The sequence below is a fragment of the Glycine max genome, chromosome 15 (genome assembly GCF_000004515.6).
Source record: "Glycine max cultivar Williams 82 chromosome 15, Glycine_max_v4.0, whole genome shotgun sequence".
Classification (NCBI taxonomy): Eukaryota; Viridiplantae; Streptophyta; class Magnoliopsida; order Fabales; family Fabaceae; genus Glycine; species Glycine max.
Window position 1 is genome coordinate 15,273,630 of NC_038251.2, and position 24,241 is coordinate 15,297,870.

The following is a 24,241-nucleotide window of genomic DNA, read 5'->3' on the forward strand; positions in this document are numbered from 1 at the left end:
GAAGTATAAAAGAGTTAGCTGGGACCTCATTCAATAGTATAATCTCATACAAAAGACCATTCTCAAATTCCTCGTCATCAATCCCATTTTGCAAATCAGAAAAAATGTCACGTGGTATGAGGAAATGGACAAGCAACGAAGAATATAACCACGTACACACATAATATGGTCTACTTAGTCTTTGAAAATACTTTTTATTTTTTATTGTCTTAATATATATAGATCACATATCATATGAGAATGATTAATCTCAATCGTTAGATTAAAATAAAAGGTTAAAATTAAAATATTTTAAATTTAAATTAAAAATTCATTTAACCCTAAAATTTCTATAAGATTTATCAAACAAAAAATTAAATATCTTAAAAATTTAATTTACGTCAAGATATCATCACCACAATCATTATCATCGCTATTATCACTACCACTATGATCACGCAATGACCACCGTCGTTGCCATCAACATGATGGTCGTTGTTGTCACCGCCACCATCGCGGTGATGACAGTAATGATGACAACAATCATGTTGGTAGTACCAGCCATTAATGATCAAGGTGGTGGTTGTAGTGACTGTCATGATAATTGTGAGGAAACGATCATGATAGTAATGATGATCATAGTGATAATATGATTGAGATATTTTAAGACGTCGTTGATAATATGTTTTCTTGGCATCCCTTTGTTTTCTTGTCACTCACTCCACCCTCTTACTCCTTTTGGTCCACTCTATTTTTTCTCCTTTGGAACAATATATATCCATTATCATTGTTTTAGCATATACTTCTTTGATGACCATCAATAGGCATTGCCTTTGCCTCTAGGTAGAGCTCAACCTGATGCACTTTTGTCCTACAAGGTAAAAATCATGTTACCAAAGGAAGAAGGGGACCAATATAAAAGAGTTTCATCCAATGCTTCAAACCATGTGCTAGATCGAAAATGAGTTGTTAACTCATTTATTACATAATTCTTATTATTGCATATATAGCTTAAGGATCTTCCCTTTTGCTAAGGCTGAAAGACGCGCTTTTGAAGAACATTCTCACGGTTGTTGAGTTGGCTCCTTCCTACAAAGCTGAATTCCGAAGAAACCTAGAGAAAATATATTAAACTATATATAATTGGTGGCCCAGCAGCTCAATGGTGTCTTGCATCTTAAAAGTTTATACGTACATCAGTACATGTGCATAATAGTTTTTAAATTGTATATGAAACATTAATAATTTAAAACATGCGTTTTGCATATTTATGATTTTATATATTTATTACAGAATAATGTTTTAAATTCAACCAAGCAGAATGCATTAATATGAAGTAGTTAGAAAAAAAATGTATTAATAGCATCTAAAATTAATTAGTTCGATGATAGGCTGCAAATTATTTACAAACATCCACATGTGATAGTTAATCTAAGTTATAGTTTGAGCATCTCTTAACCAGATTCCTAAGGTGTTCCCAAGCTTTATAAAGTGATTCTTCAATAGCATTTATCAAGAAGCATTTTGCTAGTGATATCACATGATTTTACATGTATTTACATATGAATCAAGTGCTTTTTTTTTTTACCTAGGCCATGTGTTAAAATGTATATATGCTCTCTGTTGAATTTAATATAGCTACATTTTCGGCACTTGAATTTGAACCTATTGATTAGGTAAATCAGTTCCTACCAAGTACTACCAACTGATCTATTTGTTCGGTGGTTTATTATATGTTCATTTGATTTAACTTAATTAATAACCTATTTAATCTAAAACTGAATTTCGGATGAATAATGGTAAAAAGAAAAATTCAAGAGAACAAGTAAGAAAAGCTATATTTTCAGGAAGTAATTAGTATATATTTTGTTTTTACCATGATATTCATATTTATACACATTAGAGGCGTAAGGATTTAGGAATGAAAGGTGATAGGTGGACTACAAGGTAATTAGGATTTTTGATATTATCGATATACATCTCAATCGTTGGCATCGTGTGTATTTTGTTCGGGTAGTATGCAGTCATGTAGATGGACGATATCAATTGAATAGTACGATGAGCTCGGGGCAGTGCTGTAAATTGCATATTTATGAAAAGGAAATTGCTGTTTTGTACGAAAAGGTTTTCGTGAAACTTGCACAAACGTGTATTTTTTCAAAACCATTTTATATATTTTTTAAAAATTTCAATCAGTATTTACTCTTAAAAAAATAACAATCATCCACGTAACCGTTCGTGTGTTTCGTGCGCTTTTTGTATCGTGCTAAATAGCACTAATGTTATGAAAATTGTGAACGAATATCGTAATTTGCAAGTTCTTTTCAGCCGAAAGAAAGCCTAGCCCAAACAAATATTGAAGGTAACTAGTGGATCTCTTTGGGGAATTACTTCCTGCACCTCTTAAAAGATGTCAACAGACAAAAATATCCCTCAGCCCTAGCACTTCCTCTTCCCTTCCAATTCCTGCAATGCCCAAGAACCCCTCGTCCTTCTCTTCTTCTAACTTCACCCATCTTCCTTGTTCTCCTTTCCCTTCTAATATTTATGCCTTCCAAGCATTGCGAGAACAACCATCAAGTTTTAGATTGAATGTTCTAAAATGTATATTGTGTTCCAAATTACACAATATGGAACTATACCACAACATTTCCAGATCACCTATTTCAAAGTAATGCATTCCAAAACACTTAATACAGAACAATACTAACGTCATTCTGGAATCACTAATCGAAGAGAAAATCATTTGGCTTACAAATTACACAATCTAGAAACAAAAGGAAAAAAAAAACACCTTACGGATTAAAAAAATTATTTAGTACGGGTAGGTGATAATTGCTAAATATGAGTTATTTTGATAGTAAAAATATATTGAAAATATCTTTAAAAATATTTATTTAGCAGTTATCTTTGGCTTAAATATTAAGATTTGATATTTTTCTTATTTATGGTTTGCAAATATGAAAAGGAGAGATTAAAGGAGAAAACCATCGAAAAAATATCCAAAATATCAGGGAGTCTCATGAAGATATGATTATAAGCAAAACAAATCCAAAAGATATCAAAAATATCAAAAAGAAAGATTTTTAGCATCAGGCCCAAATCCACTACAACAACTATAAAAAGGAGTCAAGTCAAGCAGAAGAAAACACCACAGAGCCCCTCTCCTAGGGGTTTCATCTACTCTCTTTCTTTTAATCTCACCCCTTCCCCTATTCCCACCTAACATCTCTTAGTAGTGGAATCCGGGAAAAGAACAGGAAAGGTGATTTCTTCATATTTTTGACCAGGAACTGGGCCTACACAAGAATATTTTTTTTGTAGGACGATAGTCTTGAAAAGACAGATTGCCTATCTTCTCTTTAATCTCCTGGGAGGCCTAAAAGCTAAGCGATGTATGATGTACTCACTATTTATCAATGCAAAGGTGTTTTCTAATCTATTATCTTTTCTGCTTTTATCTTGCATTATTCATCTTTATATTCTGTTAGGGGTTAGATGCTCGGGAGAGAGTAACTTCTAAATAAGATTTAAAGAAGGTATGCATTGGTTTTAGGGGTTAGACGCTCGGAAGAGGGTAACTTCTAATAGAACAAAAAAGAAAGGATTTCATAGGAAAGTCATTGCTAGGAATATAATGATAATTTTATGCCCATGCATTCTTGCAAACATCTAGAATTCATACTTCATACATTTTATTTGTTGAGTCTTTGCAAAGGGATTTGAAAGATAGATAAATAAAATAGGTTTGTCATCGTGAGGAATTAGGGGCAAGTAATTGAACAGGCCAGATTCCAACCTTATCAAATTCTGATTTTATTTTTCTTATCTTATCTTTTCTTATCTTTATCTTAATCTTTTATTTTTCTTATTTTTTACTTTTATTTTCTTTATCTCTTGTCTTTATCATCTTTTAATCTTTTATTTTCATCTTTGAATCTTTATCTTATCTATTATATTTTCTTATCTTTATTTTAAATTCTTTATCTATTGCTTTTAATTTGGGTTTGCATTAATCTAAGTACAAACAAAGTCTTTAAGAATTCGACACTAGGACTTCCGAGTACTTTACTACTTGTGACAATTTGGGTTGCCGGGGAAACAAGGTAGGCCAGGTCCCAACCTTATCCAATCCTGATTTTATTTTATTTTTATCTTCTATTTTTATCCTTTATTTTTCTTATCTTATCTTATCTTATCTTATATTATCTTTTCTTAATCTTTTATTTTCTCTTATCTTTTACTTTTCTTATCTTCTATTTTTATCTTTAAATCTTTTAATTTAAACCTTTTATTTTTTTATCTTTTATTTTTATCTTTAAATTTTTATCTTATCTAATATCTTTCTTTAAAATTCTTATCTCTTGCTTGTAAATTGAGTTTGCATTAATCTAAGTACAAACAAAGTCTCTGTGGATTTGACACTCGGACTTTCGAGTACTTTACTATTTGTGACAAATTTGGTACACTTGCCAACGAGTTAACAATAGGTTCTTCATCAACCATTGCATAGTGCTAGTAGTGGAGTTGGGCAATGTAGTTGTTGTTTGGGTTTTAAAAAATATTGACAAAGGGTGAGGGAAAAGAGGCGCAACATAAAGTGGTAATAAGGTGATATTGTTATGTTTTGTAGGCGCAGGAAGCAAAGGTCATATCTATCTTGAAAATAATGTTTTGTAATTTGGGCTCTAGTCAGGCCTATGGCCATTTTCAATTGGGTGTTACTATTAACCCTAACAAAATTGCTCTTGGCCCCTACCATTCAAGAGCAATTACAAAACTATACTTTCCTACCCCACCGTACACTCACACTCCTGTTAATGGATTGACAAGTGTACTAATTCGTCCTAAGTAGAAAAGTTAAAACGGAAGTCTGAGTATCGAATACACAGAGACTTTGTTTGCATTTAGGTAGATAAATATTTTATTAATAAAAGAAGTTAAAGAAAATTGTTTTGAAAAGGTTATGAGAAAGACAAATTTAATTTGACGGAAAATTAAATCAAACAAAAGGAGAAATTAAACAAGAATTTAAATTGATTAATTAAAGACAAAAAGGAAACGAAAAACCAATTATTATAGAAGTTAAATTTAGAAGATGAGAATGTTACAAACTTAGCTTACCAAAGTTGTCATTTGATGTAATGTTAATGATTTTTCTCTATTTATAAATATTTCAATTTATACCTGCATCGACTAATATACTCTAACTTTGGTCTCTCGCATGAAAGAACTTAATTTATCTATTTTCTCTTCCAAATCCCTTTTCAGAGCTCAAATAGTAAATTACATCAAGAATAGAAATGTGTAATAGGTTAAACAAAAATCAACATATCCTTAGTGATGACTTTATTTAGATATCATTTCCCATTTCTATTAGAGAATAATGTTTCCCAATGCTACCCTTAAAACTTACCATGCAAGTGGGTGATCAAGCGACAACCAATAATATTAAGCACAAGAAAAGATAATGCAAATGTAATATTTATAAATAGATAGGAAGATAAATTACATCAAGAGTAGTTGGTTACCAAGTTCCCAACAAGGGGGGTTTAGCCTCTCATTGTCATGGAGGCTTTACAATTGCAAGAGGAGAATATTTAGTAAAGGGGAAGAAGATAAGAAAGGAAATGGAGGGAAGGAATGACTTCCAATGCTTGCTTCTCCTTCTTCTAGCCTTTGTCTTCTATAAGGAATTATATTCTCTTGGAATTTTTGTGTGTTTTTTCTTCTTCTCTCTTCTTCTTTTATAGGTGTAGATTAGCTTAGTTAAGTGGGCTTCTTGCGTTAAGTCCTCCTTTACTTTCCTGAATTAGCCAACTTTCTTGAATTAGCTTTACTTTCCTTAATTAGCTTGTTTTCCTTAATTAGCATGTTTTCCTTAATTATCCATGTTTTCCTTAATTATCCCTGTTTTCCTTTTTTGGGCTTTATTTTACTCATTAAGCATCATAAATTCACACTTCATCACTAGCATTAATGTCTGCTTGCACGAGAATCAACAATTCACAAAAATACTCATTAGTACATAGTTAGTCTCACTCATGCAATCGATTCACTCAAAATGTGATGCAACCAATTATTAACTCCCTACTTCTCTATCAAAATTAAAATTAAATGACTGAATTTAAACTACTAAAATTAAACTGTTGAAACTAAACTGTCCTAAATGCAAGAAATTAAAATGAACGAAAATGAAAACAAAACAAAATAAATAAAGACAAATAAAGAAAATTAAAGAAAAATCCTGATCAAAATGGGCTTCAATCCTGTGTGGGCCCTGGATCCCAAGCTTCCTGTGCAACAGTGATGTCCGCAACATAATCATCATTAGCTCCAGCATCTGTGGCATCATCATTACCAATACCAGAGGTATCACCCCCCCCCCCCCCCCCCGTTACTGAAGGAAGCTAGGCTCTTGGCCAAGAAACCTAAGATAGGAATGCCTGTGGTGTCTTCATTAGTTGTTGGAGAAATAGCTGGTGAAGGCTCTGCATCAAAAGGTATTGGCCGTGGTGGAGGCTCTGCAACATGGAGATGAGTTGTTTCAGCTAAGAAGAAGAGGGAGAGGACTTGTCGGCGGTAGCTGGAGAAGGGATCACTAGAGGTGGAGCGTTTGGAGTGGCTCGGGCCCTGACCCGCCTTGGTCTCGAGAAGACATTGGAAGGGTCTACTGGATTCATAATTAGCTTGACCTCATCTTCTTATAGAAACACAAACTTTAGGTGTTGCCCAGCAAGGTCAACTTCTTACTGAATTTCCTCCACCTTAAAGCAAGTCTTGCTATCACTAGGATGCTTTATCACCTCAAACAAGTTGAAGGTGACTTTCTGGTCCTCCACACTCATCTATAAGTTGTCATTCCCCATGTCGACAACACATTTTGGAGTAAGTATGAATGGTCTGCCTAATATCAAGGGAATATCCAAATCCTCTTTTATGTCCATTATCACAAAGTCCACCGGAAAAATGAATTGGCGAACTTTAACCAGGACATCTTTAACTACACCATATGGTTTGATAATGGAGCGGTCTACTAGTTGAAGGGTCATTTTAGTAGGAGCAACCCTCAAATTTTTTATTCTTCGGCACATAGAGAGGGGCATCAAATTGATGCTTGCCCTTAGATCAACGAGAGCTTTACCCACTGATGCATCCCCAATAGAGCATGGGATGGTTACATTCCCTGGGTCTTTGAATTTTTGTGGTAATATTCTCTAGATCACAACACTGAAATTTAATTCTATCACGACGTTGTCATCGTTGGTATATTTCTCTTTCTTTGTGAGGAGGTCCTTCATAAATTTGGTATACAAAGGCATCTGCTGTAAGGCCTCTCTAAAGGGAATGGTGATTTCCAACTTATTGAAGATGTTAAGAAATCAAGTAAAATATCTCTCATTCTCTTTCTTTGAAGGCACCAAGGGATAGGGGATTTCTTTCACTGGACTGAGGGTATCTCTTTTCTAGCCTCCCTAGCTAACTGAATTTTGGTCTTAATGGGCAAGACCTCGTCACCTCTCTCCTTGCTCTCATTTTCTCTCCTTCCTCATTACTCACATCCTCCAATACTCCCTCGTCTCTTTTTTCTCTCTCTGTATTCTCCCTCATTTGACTCCTAGTGAAAATTACCTTGCACTCCTCCTTAGAATTCTTCTCTGTGTTGGCCACCAAACTTCTCGTGGACGTTTTAGCCAATTGCTTAGCTAATTGGCCCACTTGTACATATAGATTCTTGATGGCAGACTCAGTACTCTAGTGATTTGACAAAGAAACCTGCATAAACTGAGTTAAACTATCCTCCAGCTTAGTGGTCCTCTCATATAGATTAAGCCCTTGATTGGGAGGTCGAATAGATGGACCGCCTTTATCTTTGTTGAAGTTATTCCAAGATGGGATCTCCAACCTTGGACTTGATGTTGAGAGAAATTTCCCCCTTGATGGTATCCTGGAGGCCCTCCTTGATGGAACCATTGACAATGTGGATTGGTCATATAGTTGACCTTTTTAGATGCATCATCTTGAGCCATGCACATGCCTGACTCATAGGCCCCACCACAAATGTTGCATCCCCCAATTTGCATGACTATTGATGGATTGGCAAGTGCACCAATGCGTCTCAAGTAGTAAAGTTAAAATGAAAGTTCGAGTATTGAATCCACAAGGACTTTGCTTATACTTAGGTAGATGAATCTTTAATTAAGAAAAATATTTGGAAAGGTTGTAGAAAGCAGTAAATTAAATTGGTGAAAATTAAATCAAACAAGAAAAAGAATTAAACATGAATTTAAATTAATTAATTAAAGACAGAAAAGATGAGAAAATCCAATAATATTATATAAGGAAATTCAGAAGATGAAAATGTTGGGAACTTAGCCTAACAGAGCTACTCCTTGATGTAATATTAATGATTTTTCTTTATTTATAATTATTTCAATTTACACATGTATCTACTTGTATACTCTAACTTTGGTCCCCCGCACGAAAGAGTCTAATTTATCTATTTTCTCTTCCAAATTTCTTTGCAGAGCTAAAATAGTAAATTGCATTAAGAATAAAGATGTATAACAGACTAAAAAAATATCAATCTATCCCTAGTGATGACTTTATTTAGATACTTTTTCTCAGTTTTATTAGAAAATAACATTTTCCAATGCTACCCCTAAAACTTACCATGCAAATAGGTGATCAAGCCACAAGCATTAATATTAAGCACAAGAAAGGATAATGTAAAAGTAATATTCATAAATAGATAGAAAGAGAAATTATATCAAGAGTAGTTGGCGACCAAGTTCTCAACAAAGGGGGTTTAGCCTCTCATTATCATGGAGGCTTTACAATTACAAGAGGAAAATATTTAGTAAAGGGAAAAAAGATAAGAAAGGAAATAGAGGGAAGGAATGACTCTTATTGTTTGCTTCTCTTTCTTCTAGCCTTTGTCTTCTATAAGAAATTGTATTCTATTAGAATTTCCGTGTGTTTTCTCCTTCTTCTCTTTTCATCTTTTATAGGTGCAAATTAGCGGGGAAATAGTCTGATTTCTTTAATTAGTCATTCTTTCCTTAATTATTCTACTTTCCTACTTTCCTTAATTAGTCTTCTTTCCTTAATTATCCTTTATTTCCTCAATTAGTTTGCTTTCCTCAATTAGCTTGGTTTCCTTAATTAGCCTTCTTTCCTTAATTATCCCTTATTTCCTTAATTATTCCTGCATTTCTGGACTTTATTTTACTCACTAAGCTTCATAAATCCATCACTTTTAATATTCTCTACACAAAAACTTAAATGATGTTAATTTAACAATTATGTGCTCAAAAAGGAAAAATTAGAAGAGAAAAATTACAAATTCCTCTATAATTTAACCCCAAAATATACCCATAATTAGCAGTTGTCAATGATTGAAGAATGGGCAGGTTGCACTGCATGCAACTATTGAGGAAACTTGCTCAACGTCTCTGTGAGGGTCTCTATTTGCTTGGCTAGGAGCTTGTTTTAGGATAGTTGTGCGTCTTGTGATGTGAGCTTAAGAAGACTCTTCTTTGTAGGTGTGTAGGCTCGATCACGAAGGATGACATGGTCACTGGCTGCCATGTTTTCAATAAACTCCATAGCTTTATCAGATGTCTTCAATTTGATCTTCCCACCAACGGAGTCATCAAGTAATTACTTTGAATGGGGTTGCAAGCCATCAATTAATATATTGAGCTGAACCAGCTCGCTAAACCCATGTGTAGGAGTCTTTTGGAGTAGACCATGGAAGTGGTTAAGAGCTTCACTCAGTAATTCATTGGGGAATTGATGGAATGAAGAGATCTCCATCTTCCCCTCAACAGTCTTGGACTCTGGAAAATATTTGTTCAAAAATTTCTCCACCACCTCTTCCCATGTCCGCAAGCTATTTTTCTTGAATGAGTGTAGTCATCTTTTTGCTTCACCAGCCAAGGAGAAGGAGAACAAGTTAAGGCGGATGACATCTTCAGGAACTCCTACTATCTTCACCGTATTGCAAATCTCTATATATGTAGCAAGGTGGGCATATGGATCTTCATTGGGTAGCCCATGAAAGAGATTTCCTTGAATCAACTGGATGAGGAAATATAGATAAGTGATGTTGGCAGCTTGAACTTTGGGCTGGGCTATGCTTGTGAAATATTGAGGTGTAAAGGTACTAGAGAAGTCCTCTAAAGTGATCCTCTATGGCTGATCCTCTACCATGATGTGTTCTACAAAGTTAGGATGTGGAGAAGAAGATGATACTGAGGATGATGGTTTTCGATTCTCTTATTGTTCCCTCTTTCTTCATGCAACGTTGTTTCTTCTACACGTTGCTTCAATCTCTAGATCCAATAGAACAAGATTGTTTCCACACATACAAGAAAGAGACTACCGTGCACGTTATCACAGAAAATAAAAATTAAAACTAAAAATTAAAATTAAGAGTGAATAAAGAAAATTTGAAAATTGAATTATTTTTTTCTTTTAATTTTTTTGAAAAATTAAGGAAAAATAAAAATTAAAAATAGAATATCCAAAATTATCAAGTACAAAGAACATATTCTCCGGTAATGGCGCCAAAAACTTGTTGATGGATTGGCAAGTGTACCAATTCTTCTCAAGTAAGTTAAAACAAAAGTCCGAATGTCGAATTCACAGGGACTTTGTTTGTAATTAGGTAGATGAATATTTTATTAATAAAAGAAGTTAAAGAAAATTATTTTGAAAAGGTTATAAGAAAAACATAAATTTAAATTGACAAAAAATTAAATCAAACAAAAGGAGAAATTAAAAAAGAATTTAAACTGATTAATTAAAGACAGAAAGGAAAAGAAAAGCCAATTATTATAGAAGTTAAATTCACAATATGAGAATGTTGGGAACTTAACCTACTAGAGCTACATTTTGATGTAATATTAAGGATTTTTCTCTATTTACAAATATTTCAATTTACACCTGCATCTACTAATATATTCTAACTTTGGTCTCGTGCATGGAAGAGCCTAATTTATCTATTTTTTCTCCCAAATCCCTTTGCATAGCTCAAATAGTAAATTGCATTAAGAATAGAGATGTATAACAAGCTAAACAAAAATCAACATATCCCTTGTGATGACTTTATTTAGATATCATTTCCCAGTTCTATTAGAGAATAACATTTTCCAACGCCATCCCTAAAACTTACCATGCAAATGGGAGATCAAACCATAATCAATAATATTAAGCACAAGAAAAGATAATTCAAATGTAATATTCATAAATAGATAGGAAAATAGATTACATCAAGAGTAGTTGACTGTCAAGTTCTCAACTAAGGGTGTTTAGTCTCTCATTGTCATGAAGACTTTACAATTGCAAAAGAGGAATATTTAGTAAAGGGAACAAAAATAAGAAAGGGAATGGAAGGAGGGAATGACTCTCAATGCTTGTTTCTCCTTCTTCTAGCCTTTTCATTTTATAAGGAATTGCATTCTTTTGAAATTTCTGTGTGTTTTTATTCTTCTTTTATTTTCTTCTTTTTTAGGTGCAAATTAACTTAGCTAAGCGGGCTTGTCACGCTAAGCCCACCTTTACTTTCCTGAATTAACATGCTTTGCTTAATTAGTCATGCTTTCCTTAATTAGGCTACTTTCTTTAATTATCTATGTTTTCCTTTTTTGGGCTTTGTCTTACTCACAGAGTATCATAAATTCATAACTTTTAATATTTTCTGCACAAAAACTTAAATAATGTTAATTTAACAATTATTTGATCAAAAATAAAGAATTAGGAGAAAAAAATTACAAATTCCTATATAATTTAACCCTAAAATATACTCATAATTAGCAGTTATCAAATTGCTAGGTATGTTTTTTTTGTTTTCGTGATCAAACAGAATCATGATTCCATTGTGAAATTTCGCTCAACGAAATCGTGATTCCAGTGTGCAAAATTTTACACTTACATTGTACATTTTTTTCTTTGAAAAAAAATACTAAACGAAAGTGTGATTTTGTTGTATACACGTTTGTATAATGGAATCACAATTTCACAACACCATCATGTTTTAACCCCTTTGCATAACAGAATCATGATTTTGTTGTGTATATTTTCCCTCCTGAAAAGTATTACAACATCATGTTTTCGCTACACAAAAGGGGGTGTGAATTTTTTGCCAACAGCCCATTTTGTGCAATGGAAACACAATGTTGTAATGCTTTTGAGAGAGAGAGATAACCTTGAAATTTTGAAGAATTATATAGGCTAACAGTAACTCCCTTTTTAATTTAGCAGTATTTGGGGTCGTAGATAAAGAAAGGACAAAGGAAGAGTGACATTTTCCTCCAGCTAACCCTTCTTCTAACCCCACATCTCTTGTGATCTTATCCACATTTTCAATTTTATGTCTGTTTTTGGTCTAAGATTTCTTATATATATTTAGAGGTAAAGTTCTCTTAATTCTTGGCATTCATTCCATTACAATAAATTTAAAATAGATATATTAAGTTTATATATTATAAAATATTTCATCTTCAAATTTATTATAAGGAAACAAGAGAGTTTAACTCAGTTGGTTGAGTAGGGTGCATGAGTTATTATAAATTCTTTGAGTCTTTGATTCCTACGGATAAAAAGAATTACATTGTACTCTTCATATTGAATTTTTTTCTGCACATAGTAAATCAATCTATTTTTTTATTGACCCTTGATTTGAATAACTTTTACCACTTAAATTTTTTTTATTGTTTTATTAATTGGATCCCCAAAAAATTAAGTGAATATCGGTTGAAAAAATATTATCTTAACTTTGAAAAAAGTTTTAGATATGATGTTGTTTTTCTTGATTTATTTTTTATAATATTTTTTGAGTCTAAACCACATGTATCTTTCACAGTAGACAATCATATTTGAATTGGATAGAACCACTATGGATAACAAAACTCTTCCTTCCAATATTTAGCGCAACTATGTACCTAGGACTTAACTTAAATTCAGGTCTTCTTATTAAGTTGAAACAATCTTGTGCCAGTTAATTGACGTGCACATTGACAATTTACTTTCACAATATAAAGTATTGAGAGAAGTGTTACAAAAATTAATACTTTAACATAAATATTAAACTATATATCAAAAGAATGTATTATGTATATTTGTCCTTAAATATAAGACTCTTTTTAATTAATTCACATACATTAAGAAAATTGGTTAATTTACTTAGTATCATTAAGGTTATGTTTAATAAAATTAACTTAAAAGGTAACTAGAAACTGAAAAACTAAGTGATAGTTAAAAGTTTTTAGGCTAACTTAATAAATTATAAGTATTTAATAAAACTAACTATTGAAATGTAAAATGACATAAATCAACATATTTATATGATTTTTATATAAATTTAAATTTTATTTTATGAATAAATATATATTTTAAGGTTGTTATAATTTTTGTTTTTAATTAATTTTAAACTATTATAATTTTTTAATTTATAGATAAATTATTTTCATAACATTTTAGTTTAAACTATTACAGTTTTTTCATATTATGAATTCTACTATGAATCTTATACTATATCTTGTAATATTTATAATCAAGTTTAAAATAAAGTTAAAAAAAACACTTATGTAGATATTATACTTCAATAGTTGGAAAATGTAAAATTACATAAATGATAAAAAATAATAAAATTTTATCTTCAATAAAAAAAGGACTAAAAGGGAAATCTAATAAATATTTAAGTAAAAAAAAGAATAAATATAAAAAATCTGGAAGTTAAAAGGTAAAAAATGTTACTTCAATTAACCTTTCAAAACATGATAGAAGCTCCTAAAAAAATTTATTTATCAAATAATCAAACAAATTTTTTAATTAGTAAAAACAATTAGAAACTAATTAAAATGACTTGTTAAATATAACATAAATTTCTTAATAATTTGTATTATCTTTTCTATAAAAAAATAATTTATATTATTTTATTAAAATTATCCTTAAAATTATTATTGAAACTTGTCATGACACTCTTTCCCCTAATTATTTCCTTCCTAATTAATTAACATGTGCAAATTATCCTTTTCAAACAAGTTTATCTTATTAATTTATAAAATTTATTGTAAAGTAATTAAGAATATTTTGATGAAAAATAATTAATATAAATATAACTTGAAAAGAGTATTATAAAACAACAAACAAATTTGAAAAAAAATCTTATATACAGGATAAAAGTAGTATTCGTAAAAAAAAACATAATCAAACTGTATAATTACAATTTTTCATTTTGACGACATAAAATGTTAATGATGCATGTTGTACACTCATTACATGTTGTACATATATACATGCTATATTATAATTTAAACAAGCATCACGTGGCTACATGTTAATGATGCATGTTGAACACTAGCATCACGTGGGTTGATTTTCTACCAAAGAAACTTTTAATTAAGATTTTAGTGGGTAGAGACAATTGTGAGATGGTGGCAGTGTATGAACATAAATAATCAATTCCCATGTACGAATAAAACATTTCATTTCTTATATAATCTCTTGTATTTATATATAAAAAAATATCTTGCAATATATTCTTCTTAAAATGACGTTTATTTAATAAAAATAAATTAAGGTTACTTGCGATTTGAGAAGATGATCTACTGACTGCATGCTGTTGGCTTGGTACGCAGACAAAAACAAAATTGACGAAATATGGGTTTTTTTTTCTTCTTAATACGGAATTTAGTTGGGACATAAATAAAATTTAATTAAAAATAATTTCCGTTAAGAATCGAATTCAAATAATATACAAATTATTTAATATTAATTTCAGCATATTAATCACTTGTGTCAATTGATTGGTTAAATAATGATGTTTTAAAACCAAAGTAAATTAGTTGAAAAAATGAAGTAAATTAATATTATTTTTATGAAAAAATTTATTTTCATTATTTGTTACACATTGATGACAAATTATTAAAATTATGTTCAATAAAATTAGTTGAAAAACTAAAAATTATCTAGAATCTAAAAACAAGATTGAAAAGTTATTATGTTTGGTTTTTTAACTATCTAGTAAACAATTTGTTTAATAACATGACACTTGGAAGTAGTATTTTTTAAAGGTAGCTTTTAGCCTACCGTTTTTTATATATATTTTATTCTATTTTTTTCCTTAAATATATATTTATTTTTTAATATTTTTTATTTAAGTTAAAATTTTATTATTTTGATCATTTATATAATTTATATTTTTCATCTACTTCAACAGATAATTTTAGTAAATGCTTATGATTTTTAGCTAACTTATTCAAACATAGCATAAATTATAAGTACTCATTAAAATTAGTTATTGAAATAGTTGAAAAATATAAATTGACAAGCTACTAAAAACTATTAAAAAGTTTGTTTAGTAAATGCTTATGATTTATTTAAAAAGAATAATATTTTTTATAAATATATTAAGAATTAAAGGAAAAAATATATTAAAATGCTACAAGCTACTAAAAACTATTAAAAAGTTTGTTTATCAAACTAGTCGTTTAGTTAGTAAAAAAAGTTACAAATTAATTAAAATGTATTATCAAACATAATTTAATTTTTAAAATTAATTTAAATATTTTAAATTCTTATTTATTACTTATTAGTAATTCTAATAAATTTATTTTAAAGAAACATTTTAAATGATATTTGATGAAAAGAGATACACAAGAGAATCTGCTACATCTTAAATGACTTTTATCACATCTATTATAATATTAAATAGGGTTTTTTATAAGATACTTAATTCATCACAACTTAAAAATTATTAAATTAGTTAATTTTAATTAATAATATTATGAATTTAAATTTATTCTAAAAATAATCATAGATTTAAATAGTTTAAGTAGTCATTATTTAATAATGATATTTTTTAAATAAAGAAGAGTGACTTGTATGATTAATAGTTTAATGAATATAACTACTTTTATGGAAAATGAGTGAATATATCATTGATAAGCTTTATTTTAAATTAAAGATATAAAAAGAAGGGTTTTTTTAAAAAACTTGTTATTGCTACTTATTATTCACCTACTTTGAATTTTGATTGAAAAATCTATTTGGCTATCTTTGATAGGAATCTTCCAATCCAATTATATTTTTTTTATCTACAAGATTTGAATTTAAGATCTTAAAGAAATTTAATTCAGCTGACTAACAACTTATTGTTAGTAAAAGGATCTTGCTTTAAGAACATTGGTCAATAAATTAAATTTAAAAATTATACGAGAGAACATTTTTACGCACAAAAAAAAAATTGTTCCTTTCACTTTCTTAACAGTATCTCTTATAGCATTTGTCTAACAAAAATGACTTACATATTTGAGAATAAGTCTATATTTTTTTATAATTATGACAAGAAAAAATACTCATTTATTTCTCATGAAAGATCAGAAGTGGTAACATTTTTTATAGCTAAAAACACCATTGAAACTTGAAAGAGCATATAGGTATAGAATAACGCTCATAGGTCCCGTAAAAAACGCTAATAGGAAGATATTTTATTAAAGGATATATTTTTAATACTATCTATATCTATATCTAGCTATATCTATTATTAAAACAATGTTTTTCTGGACACTGTCAACTTATAAAAAAAATTCCTCCAAAATCTCTCTTTTTTTTTTTCTTTTTTTTCTTCAATAAGAACAAAATTGACTCCTCTAAATACAAATTTTAATTATTCCTTTTTAGATCTCGGTCACTTTCTCTTCTTTCTCCTTTCTTCGTCTTCACACCCTCTTCATTTTTCGCTTCCTCTACATGCTTGTGACTCCTCAAAAATATGTTTGCTCTCTTCTCCTCCTTATATAATTTATGATTTGCTTGGTCATGTTATATTTTTCAAATGGATAATTTGTTTTTTCTTAAATAGAAATCTAATTATTTTTTTATAATTTGTAATTAGTATATTTCACGTCGTAAGGATTTGAAATTTCTTGGTTTGGTCTAACATAAACACATTATTGCTCCAGAAACCCATTAACTCAATTCTTTCATTCATGATATTTCATTTTTTCTTATTTTTATAATTTTTTTCCATATAAGGGGACAGGGAATTTAACCGTTGTACTAGCTAAATAAATTGTTAGACATAATATCATTTCCATGGCAGTATGACACATTATAATTGATATAAGAAATACATGTAATTTGTAACTTGAAATACTCTTTTTTAACATATTTATTAGTATTAGTAGACCGTTTCGAGTACAAGAATGCTACTTGTATTTGAGTTATATGATGAATACTGTAATATGTGTTCTTTATAATTATTCATATCCATCTAATGTCTCTTCTCTTCCCTTTCCTTATTTTCTCTCTTTGAATTAATATTCAGGCTGCTTTGGAAGCCCCAATGGTTCTAAGTCTTAATTCCAGTAAATGTTTTCTCTCTTTTGTTCTAAAAATAAACAATCATTATGAAAAGATAGAGAATTATTTTATGTTCTCTGAGTGATTTTTAGAAAAGGCTATGAGTGAGGTTGTGTGTATTGATACAAAGAGAATAAGTGAGTGTTGTGTGAATTGTCTTTGTACGATGTATATGTTGGTTGTGATTGAGTGCTAAGTAGATTCAATGACAAAAGAGTGGCTATTGTATTTTTTTTTTAACCAGCCAAGAGTGGTTTTTGTATGTGCAGTTACCATGAAATAAGATGTCATTTTTTGTTTTGAGAGTATCTCATATTCATAATTTTAATGATAACTATGTTTAAATTAAGTTCAAATTATTGTCAATTCTGCATCTATTTAAATTACATTAACCTTGGCTAAGGTCAACTAATTTATCTCATATTTTAATTTTTCAAACATTTAAAAAAATATTTATCTTTTTAATCTAAGTATAATTTCAGTATTAAAAAAAAAAGCGGAACGACCCATGCGTATGCATGGTAACTAACTCGTCTATTATTAAAACAATGTTTTCTTGGCCACGTCAACTTCTTATAAAAAAGTTTCTCTTGAAAGTCTCTTTTACTTTTTTATTTTCTTTCTTATTTTTTTCTTCTTTCTATCAACAAAAGGAGAACAAAATTGGCTCATCTAAATTCAAATTTTGAAGGATAAATAGTCATTTTCATCTCTGACATATTTATTTCCGAAGGATGAAAATTTAAATTTTAATCCTAAAAGTAAAAAAATTGTGACAAATTCATCAATCCCCCTTCCCTTTTTTTTTATTATCACTAAGTGACAATGCTTCCATGCAAGTGTATATATCACATGTAATATTGAAGCATATCTTATATGTAATATTTTTAATATGATTTTTTAAAATATTACATGAATAATTGCTTTATCATTGTAATGTAGTTTCATGATGATCTTTTAAATGTAAAGACATTTTGTTCCCTAAAATATTTGTGAACATAATTAATCTTTTCTATATGATGTTTAATATACAAAATTCATTCTAAAACATGCATAGAAATGAATGTGACCCATTCTTATGCGTTGATTCGTAGTACTTTTGCAACAATAAAATATTGTTGTGAAAATAAATTTCATATTTTATTTATTCTAAAAATATAAATTGTCTACTAGACTTTAGAATAACAATTTATTATAATATAAATGGGCTAAGATTACAATTTTATGACTTGTTCAATTTAATTACATTTAAAATTAGACAAAAAATATTAAAAATATATTGCTATAAAATAATAACTATTTCAATAGACGGAGATGGAGACTAGGCAAGTGTACATGATATCATGTAAAGTCGAGGATGAATACAAAATTTTATCGTCATCAAGAGTCAAGAACGAGGACGAGGAATGACATACAATCTCATCTTGTTCCGTTATCATGTTTATCATAACTATCATTTATATATATATATATATATATATATATATATATATATATTAATAATTATATATAAAGATAAGATTAAATATTTTTATTCTTTATTTTTATTTTTTTGGGTTTAATTTTGTTTTTTAATTTTTTTTTAAAAAATATTTTGATTTCTTCTCATGTATTTTGTACTTACCAAATCTAGAGTTGGCTGATGTCAGGATAGACATAGCCTAGATGGGCTCCACAATTTCACATGTCGGATCGTAGGTATCCTTTGTTAAAAGAACACAAGATAAGGGAGACTTGTAAAACAAAGGACTCCAACCCTCAAATAAGTACGTGAGTGACTTGAGAATTAATCAAAAGGGGGAGATAAAACTTGGTATTTATAGCGTTGGATAGGAGTGAGTCCTTGACTATAAGGATTGTTACAATGACATAACAACTCTTATAGATAATTCGTTGTTTATAGATAATTAATTGTTAGTAGATAATTAGATACCTACATCTTGATAAGGGAATAATAACATTATCATTAGAATTCAAATATATGCAGATTTATATCTTCAGTTTAGTGGCCCAATAACTTAGCTGCTAAGGGAGTAGCGTCCAGGCTCTTGTAGTAGGACTGACAATGAGGATTGACATATATATTTTAATGTCACATCACTTGCTATGTCAATTTTGTGGATCCCAATACATTTTTATTAAATCAATTTATCATATGACATTGCCAAGCTGATGTTTTAAATCAATCTTGCAATTATTTTTCAATATATCTATTATGAATGCATTTTAATATGTTAATAGTTTTAGATCTTTACTTCATAGTTTAGCCTTTTGTAAGTAATATACTAGCAACATAAACAACGGCGTCTCTAACAACAATGACCTGAATAAATTAAACATGTATTTCATTATTTACAAGATTTTAAAACGTGAGTAAACATGAATATCACTCGTGCGAAGATATGGGTACTGTATTAGTTTTCTTAAGGAAGCATTCTTTATTTACGTAAAATAAATACATGAAAAATGAAATGATTTTTTCTATTGAAAAAGAATAACAACACTTTTTAAAGAAGTATTATTAGATGTTTTTAAACTAAAGTTATCACCTTGTTGTAAAAAAATTAATAGAAGGTTATCATCTTGCTAACATCTAGGCATACAATTCATATTAAGATCTCGATGCCCAATTCACACTCTATGGTAAGCACGAACATGCTAAACAAAGCATGATTGCACTCCCTTTTTAAGACGTAATCTTGATTTGAAGCATGACTATGCTTCGTGAAGCATGATGTCGTTCTCATTGTTCTTTAGGTCTACTAGGATTTGATTTTACAATTAGGGAGGCCTCCCACCTCATTGATTCATAAATTTGAGCACGCATAAATTCATAACACATATAACATTAGAAAACTCCACCGATCATACAAATACATATCTCAAACCATGATTAAATCTTAGGTGTAACATATTCACTCAAGATACAATAAAAAAAATGCTAAATAACCAATAAGAATTAAGGAGGAGGAAAGCCCACCGAGAGTTGTAGATATAGTTCCTATTCATTTAAGACAAGGCAACCCTAATCATTCACAATCTCAATAATTATTAAAAACACGTGTGTGTGTGTGTGAATTAATATAGTTTTAGCAGCACACACGAAAGAGTGGTTGAAATATGGTCAACAGATAATACTACCGATGTTTAGTCTCTCTATAATAAAAACAAATCCTGATGACTAATTAAAGGTTAATTAGGAATGCATCCCACCGACCTTTGCGTCACATACTTTTGGAGTATGAAAGAATAATTTTATATTTTCTTGCAATATTCATAAATTCTTTTATTAAATTTGAAATAATAAAATAAATTTTATATTTAAAATCTTAATTGTTCATTTAATACTTACTTCATAAAATATTAAAGAAATTAATAAGAAGATATAATAAAAAGATATAGAATTACTTATTATCCTCCTATATTGTGATTTGAGCTTAAAAAGCAATCCAGGCATTTATGAAGCATATGTAACTGATGGTAATTATTGTTCAAGTTGGTAGAATTATAATTGGTATTCATCTCTTCAAGTATTTAGTACAGTGTTTTTAAAGTATGAATTCAAGATTTTAAAAATTTAATTTTTTTTTCTTCTTTTCTCCCTACTTAATCACAACCAAACAACCTCTCAATCAACAACATTCGACATCAAAGCACACACATCAACTTGTTATGATAAACACACAAACAACAAATTACAAGTAAGGAACCACAGAAACGAAAATCCACACCTGTCAAAGACTCGCAACACTCAACGTGGGAAGCGCCGACGAATTCACAGTTGATGGAGCGTGTCGTCAATTGTTCTTGATCCTGCCGTAGTCTCCGTTAATTAGGAAGGGGTTAAAGATTCTGTCAGAGATATTTTGTGAAATGATGAAAAAATACACATCGCATCATTAATGACATGTCAACATTCTATTAATCAGTGGTGCGAAAATTAAGTGAGGCTCAAAAGTGAGACTGATTATACGAAACACATATTACTTTTAAAAAAAAAAACTAAGCTTCAGTTAACATTAGAAAGATAATGTAGACTTGACTTCGCGAGAGAGTTTGATTAAGCACACTCCATTAACCGTATAAATAAAATAAACATACTTGCTATCAACCATAATTTTTGGAACCATGAATTTTAAGTTCATCTACCATTTTTTTTGTCTGCTTTTCTTTTCTTATAATATTACTCTATATATCTTTCTTTTTTCTTTTTTGTAAGGCAATGCTGGTTAATATTCTACTGCAAAACTAAAAATGTTAAACATAAAATGAAAGCTAATTTGGTAGAAACCCTTTATAATAAGTAAAGGTTGAATGTCCATTCTATTTTTAGAGTGCAATAGTTAAAAGAAGGAGATGGAATAGACAGAGAAACTAATAAAATAATAGAAAGGTATATAATACCTCTTTTGCAATGAAACTTTTGTCTCTGATTTTATGCATTAAATACAATGACATGGTTTTTTTATCAGATTAAATATAATGATATGTGGACAATATATATATATATATATATATATATATATATATATATATATATATATATATATATATATATATATATATATTCCTCTTTCTCTCTTCACGTGTAGATTAGATTAGAGTATCCTAAATCATTTTTGAATTTAGTATCTCTCTTCTCCAATGGGAGTATACACACTTATGCGTTATGCAAAACCATGTTTATCCATTTGTTTATAAATAGAAACCGATCACTCTCAAAATTAACACGTCACGCGATGTTGTCATTCCAGTAAAATAATATTCTGAGGGTTGATAACAAGCATATAATAAAGAATAACAACACGCACGCTTATGAAGCCCCTGACGTTTGAACAAACAGACCAAAAAGAAACAGCTGAAGGAAAGAAAACAAACGTCAACCATTACTCCACTCTATCTACAGACTCACACACACACCTTTTTATTTTATTTATACAAGACACACCCTCCATGAGAACCAGACACCATTAATTCCTAGTTTACCAATTCCCACACAGTACCAATATCTATCAACAACAACCGAAAACAAAAAGCGAACGTACACATGACTGAAACAGCAGAATCTTCAGCTTACGGTGTGATGGCAAGTTGGTTCACACCCTCGTGTCTATTCCTCTTCATCAACCTCGTCATCGGCACCATCGCCATCATCTCTCGTTTCGCCAACACGACCAAAAGACAACACCAACTCGTCCGTTCTCCCTCTTTGCTAGAAAGGCTTGCGTCTCTCAACCTTTGTTATCACAAACAATATGAACCAACAACAACAACATTGCTTCACAGCCATGTGAACCCGGTCCAGAGTCGGGATGAATCCAGACTTGATAGGGTTAGGTCTTTCAATCTCGATTTTTATAACGTGGATAATATTGAAAGACCTGACCCAATTGAAAATTCTGACTCACCCCAACTAGACCGGGTTCCTTCCTCATCTTTGGGTCAGGTCAAGTCTTTCAATCTTAATATCTATAAATCAGAGATTGAAAGACTTGACCTAGTCCATAGGCCTGACTCATCCCAAATAGGCCGGGTTTCCTCCACGTCTTTGTTGGACCGAGTCAGGTCATTTAATCTCAACTTTAATAAAGTTGAGATTGAAAAGTCTAGCCGGGTCCAACAGCAAGTGACCCGTGCTCCCTCGATACTCGAGCGGCTTAAGTCGTCCTTGTCATTTGACAGATCGATGTCAGTGACCGAGCCTGAATCCGAAGTTACAGGTGGTGGAGAGTTGGTGGAGGAAACTGAAGAAGAAGGGGTGGATGCAAAGGCTGATGATTTCATCAATAGGTTTAGGCAGCAACTGAGGTTGCAAAGGCTTGACTCTATTATACGTTACAGGGATATGCTCAAACGATACTAACAATAGTTCATTCCTTAATTCACCATCAGCTGCATGAACACGAGAGTTCGGCTAGCTAGGTTGTTGTTTGTTTGTAATGATATATGGTGTTTCGCAAGGCTTGACAAACCGTTGCTAGTTTTTTTTTTCTTTTTTCTTGTGATGCTGATTTGTTTGAACAATTGAACTAATTATAGTTCATAAAGTACAATTAATTAATTACATTCAAACACTGAAATTTTTTGTATTTTGCGTTACTTCTTACGGCGAAGGCATAAGGTTACTTACGTTAAATTTAGAGAAACTTTTACTTATAAATTTGTAGTTTGCGTTACTTTTTTACGGCAAAGGCATAAGGCATCTGGCGAGTCTTATGTCATTTTTTATGCATACAACATCATTTTATTCATTATAGTTTTATACGTATCGTACATTTTAACTTGCAAGTCACTTTTGCTGTTTGTGTGGAACGCTATCCGCTTTATAAGATATTGTAGATTATTGGCTTTTTACCATTTTCCACAATCCTTGATTGGTAACACTGGAATGAATATGGATAGATGTTACGGTCAAGGAAATAATGAATTGAGATGTGAAAAAAATTGAATAATTAATATGCATCGCAAACGACACGCGACATTCTTTTAAATTGCACAAATTTCTTAAACATTAACTCTTCCTCCTTGCATTGATAACATGGAATTTATATTTATTTATATGTACATCTAGGAATCTTCGACCTTGTTGGGGATCGATTGTAACTTACACTTACTTTACCGTGCATCTCATCACCTTAGGTCATTCATATTATTAAATACTGCATGACCACGTGTGAACACGCTGGGATTTTTTTCCATTCAAAACATACCCACAGAAAAGATTTAGTTTTCTTTCACAGATGCAAGAACGAATCACATGGTAAAAACCGTGTACAATCACATGCTTAAAAGGAGCTTTAAAATTGCATACCAATGTTAAACTTAAAATCAATCATTTCATGTTAATTTCCTAAATATTTATGCAACATCTGTCATTTTCTCTATCACATTC

The 24,241-nt window shown here is 30.2% G+C and overlaps 1 protein-coding gene across 1 annotated transcript; it reads left to right on the top strand.

The window, feature by feature from the left end:
• The first annotated feature begins 22,025 nt into the window (after positions 1-22,025).
• On the top strand, positions 22,026-23,421 carry LOC102670321 (pathogen-associated molecular patterns-induced protein A70). Its single transcript, XM_006598333.4, has one exon. It carries the CDS (start codon positions 22,397-22,399, stop codon positions 23,210-23,212), a length of 816 nt encoding a protein of 271 aa, XP_006598396.1. The 5' UTR covers positions 22,026-22,396; the 3' UTR covers positions 23,213-23,421.
• The last annotated feature ends 820 nt before the right edge of the window (positions 23,422-24,241 follow it).

Bases quoted from the DNA above. Each gene is read 5' to 3' on its own strand.
- LOC102670321 (XM_006598333.4), top strand. From the start codon at position 22,397: ATGACTGAAACAGCAGAATCTTCAGCTTACGGTGTGATGGCAAGTTGG.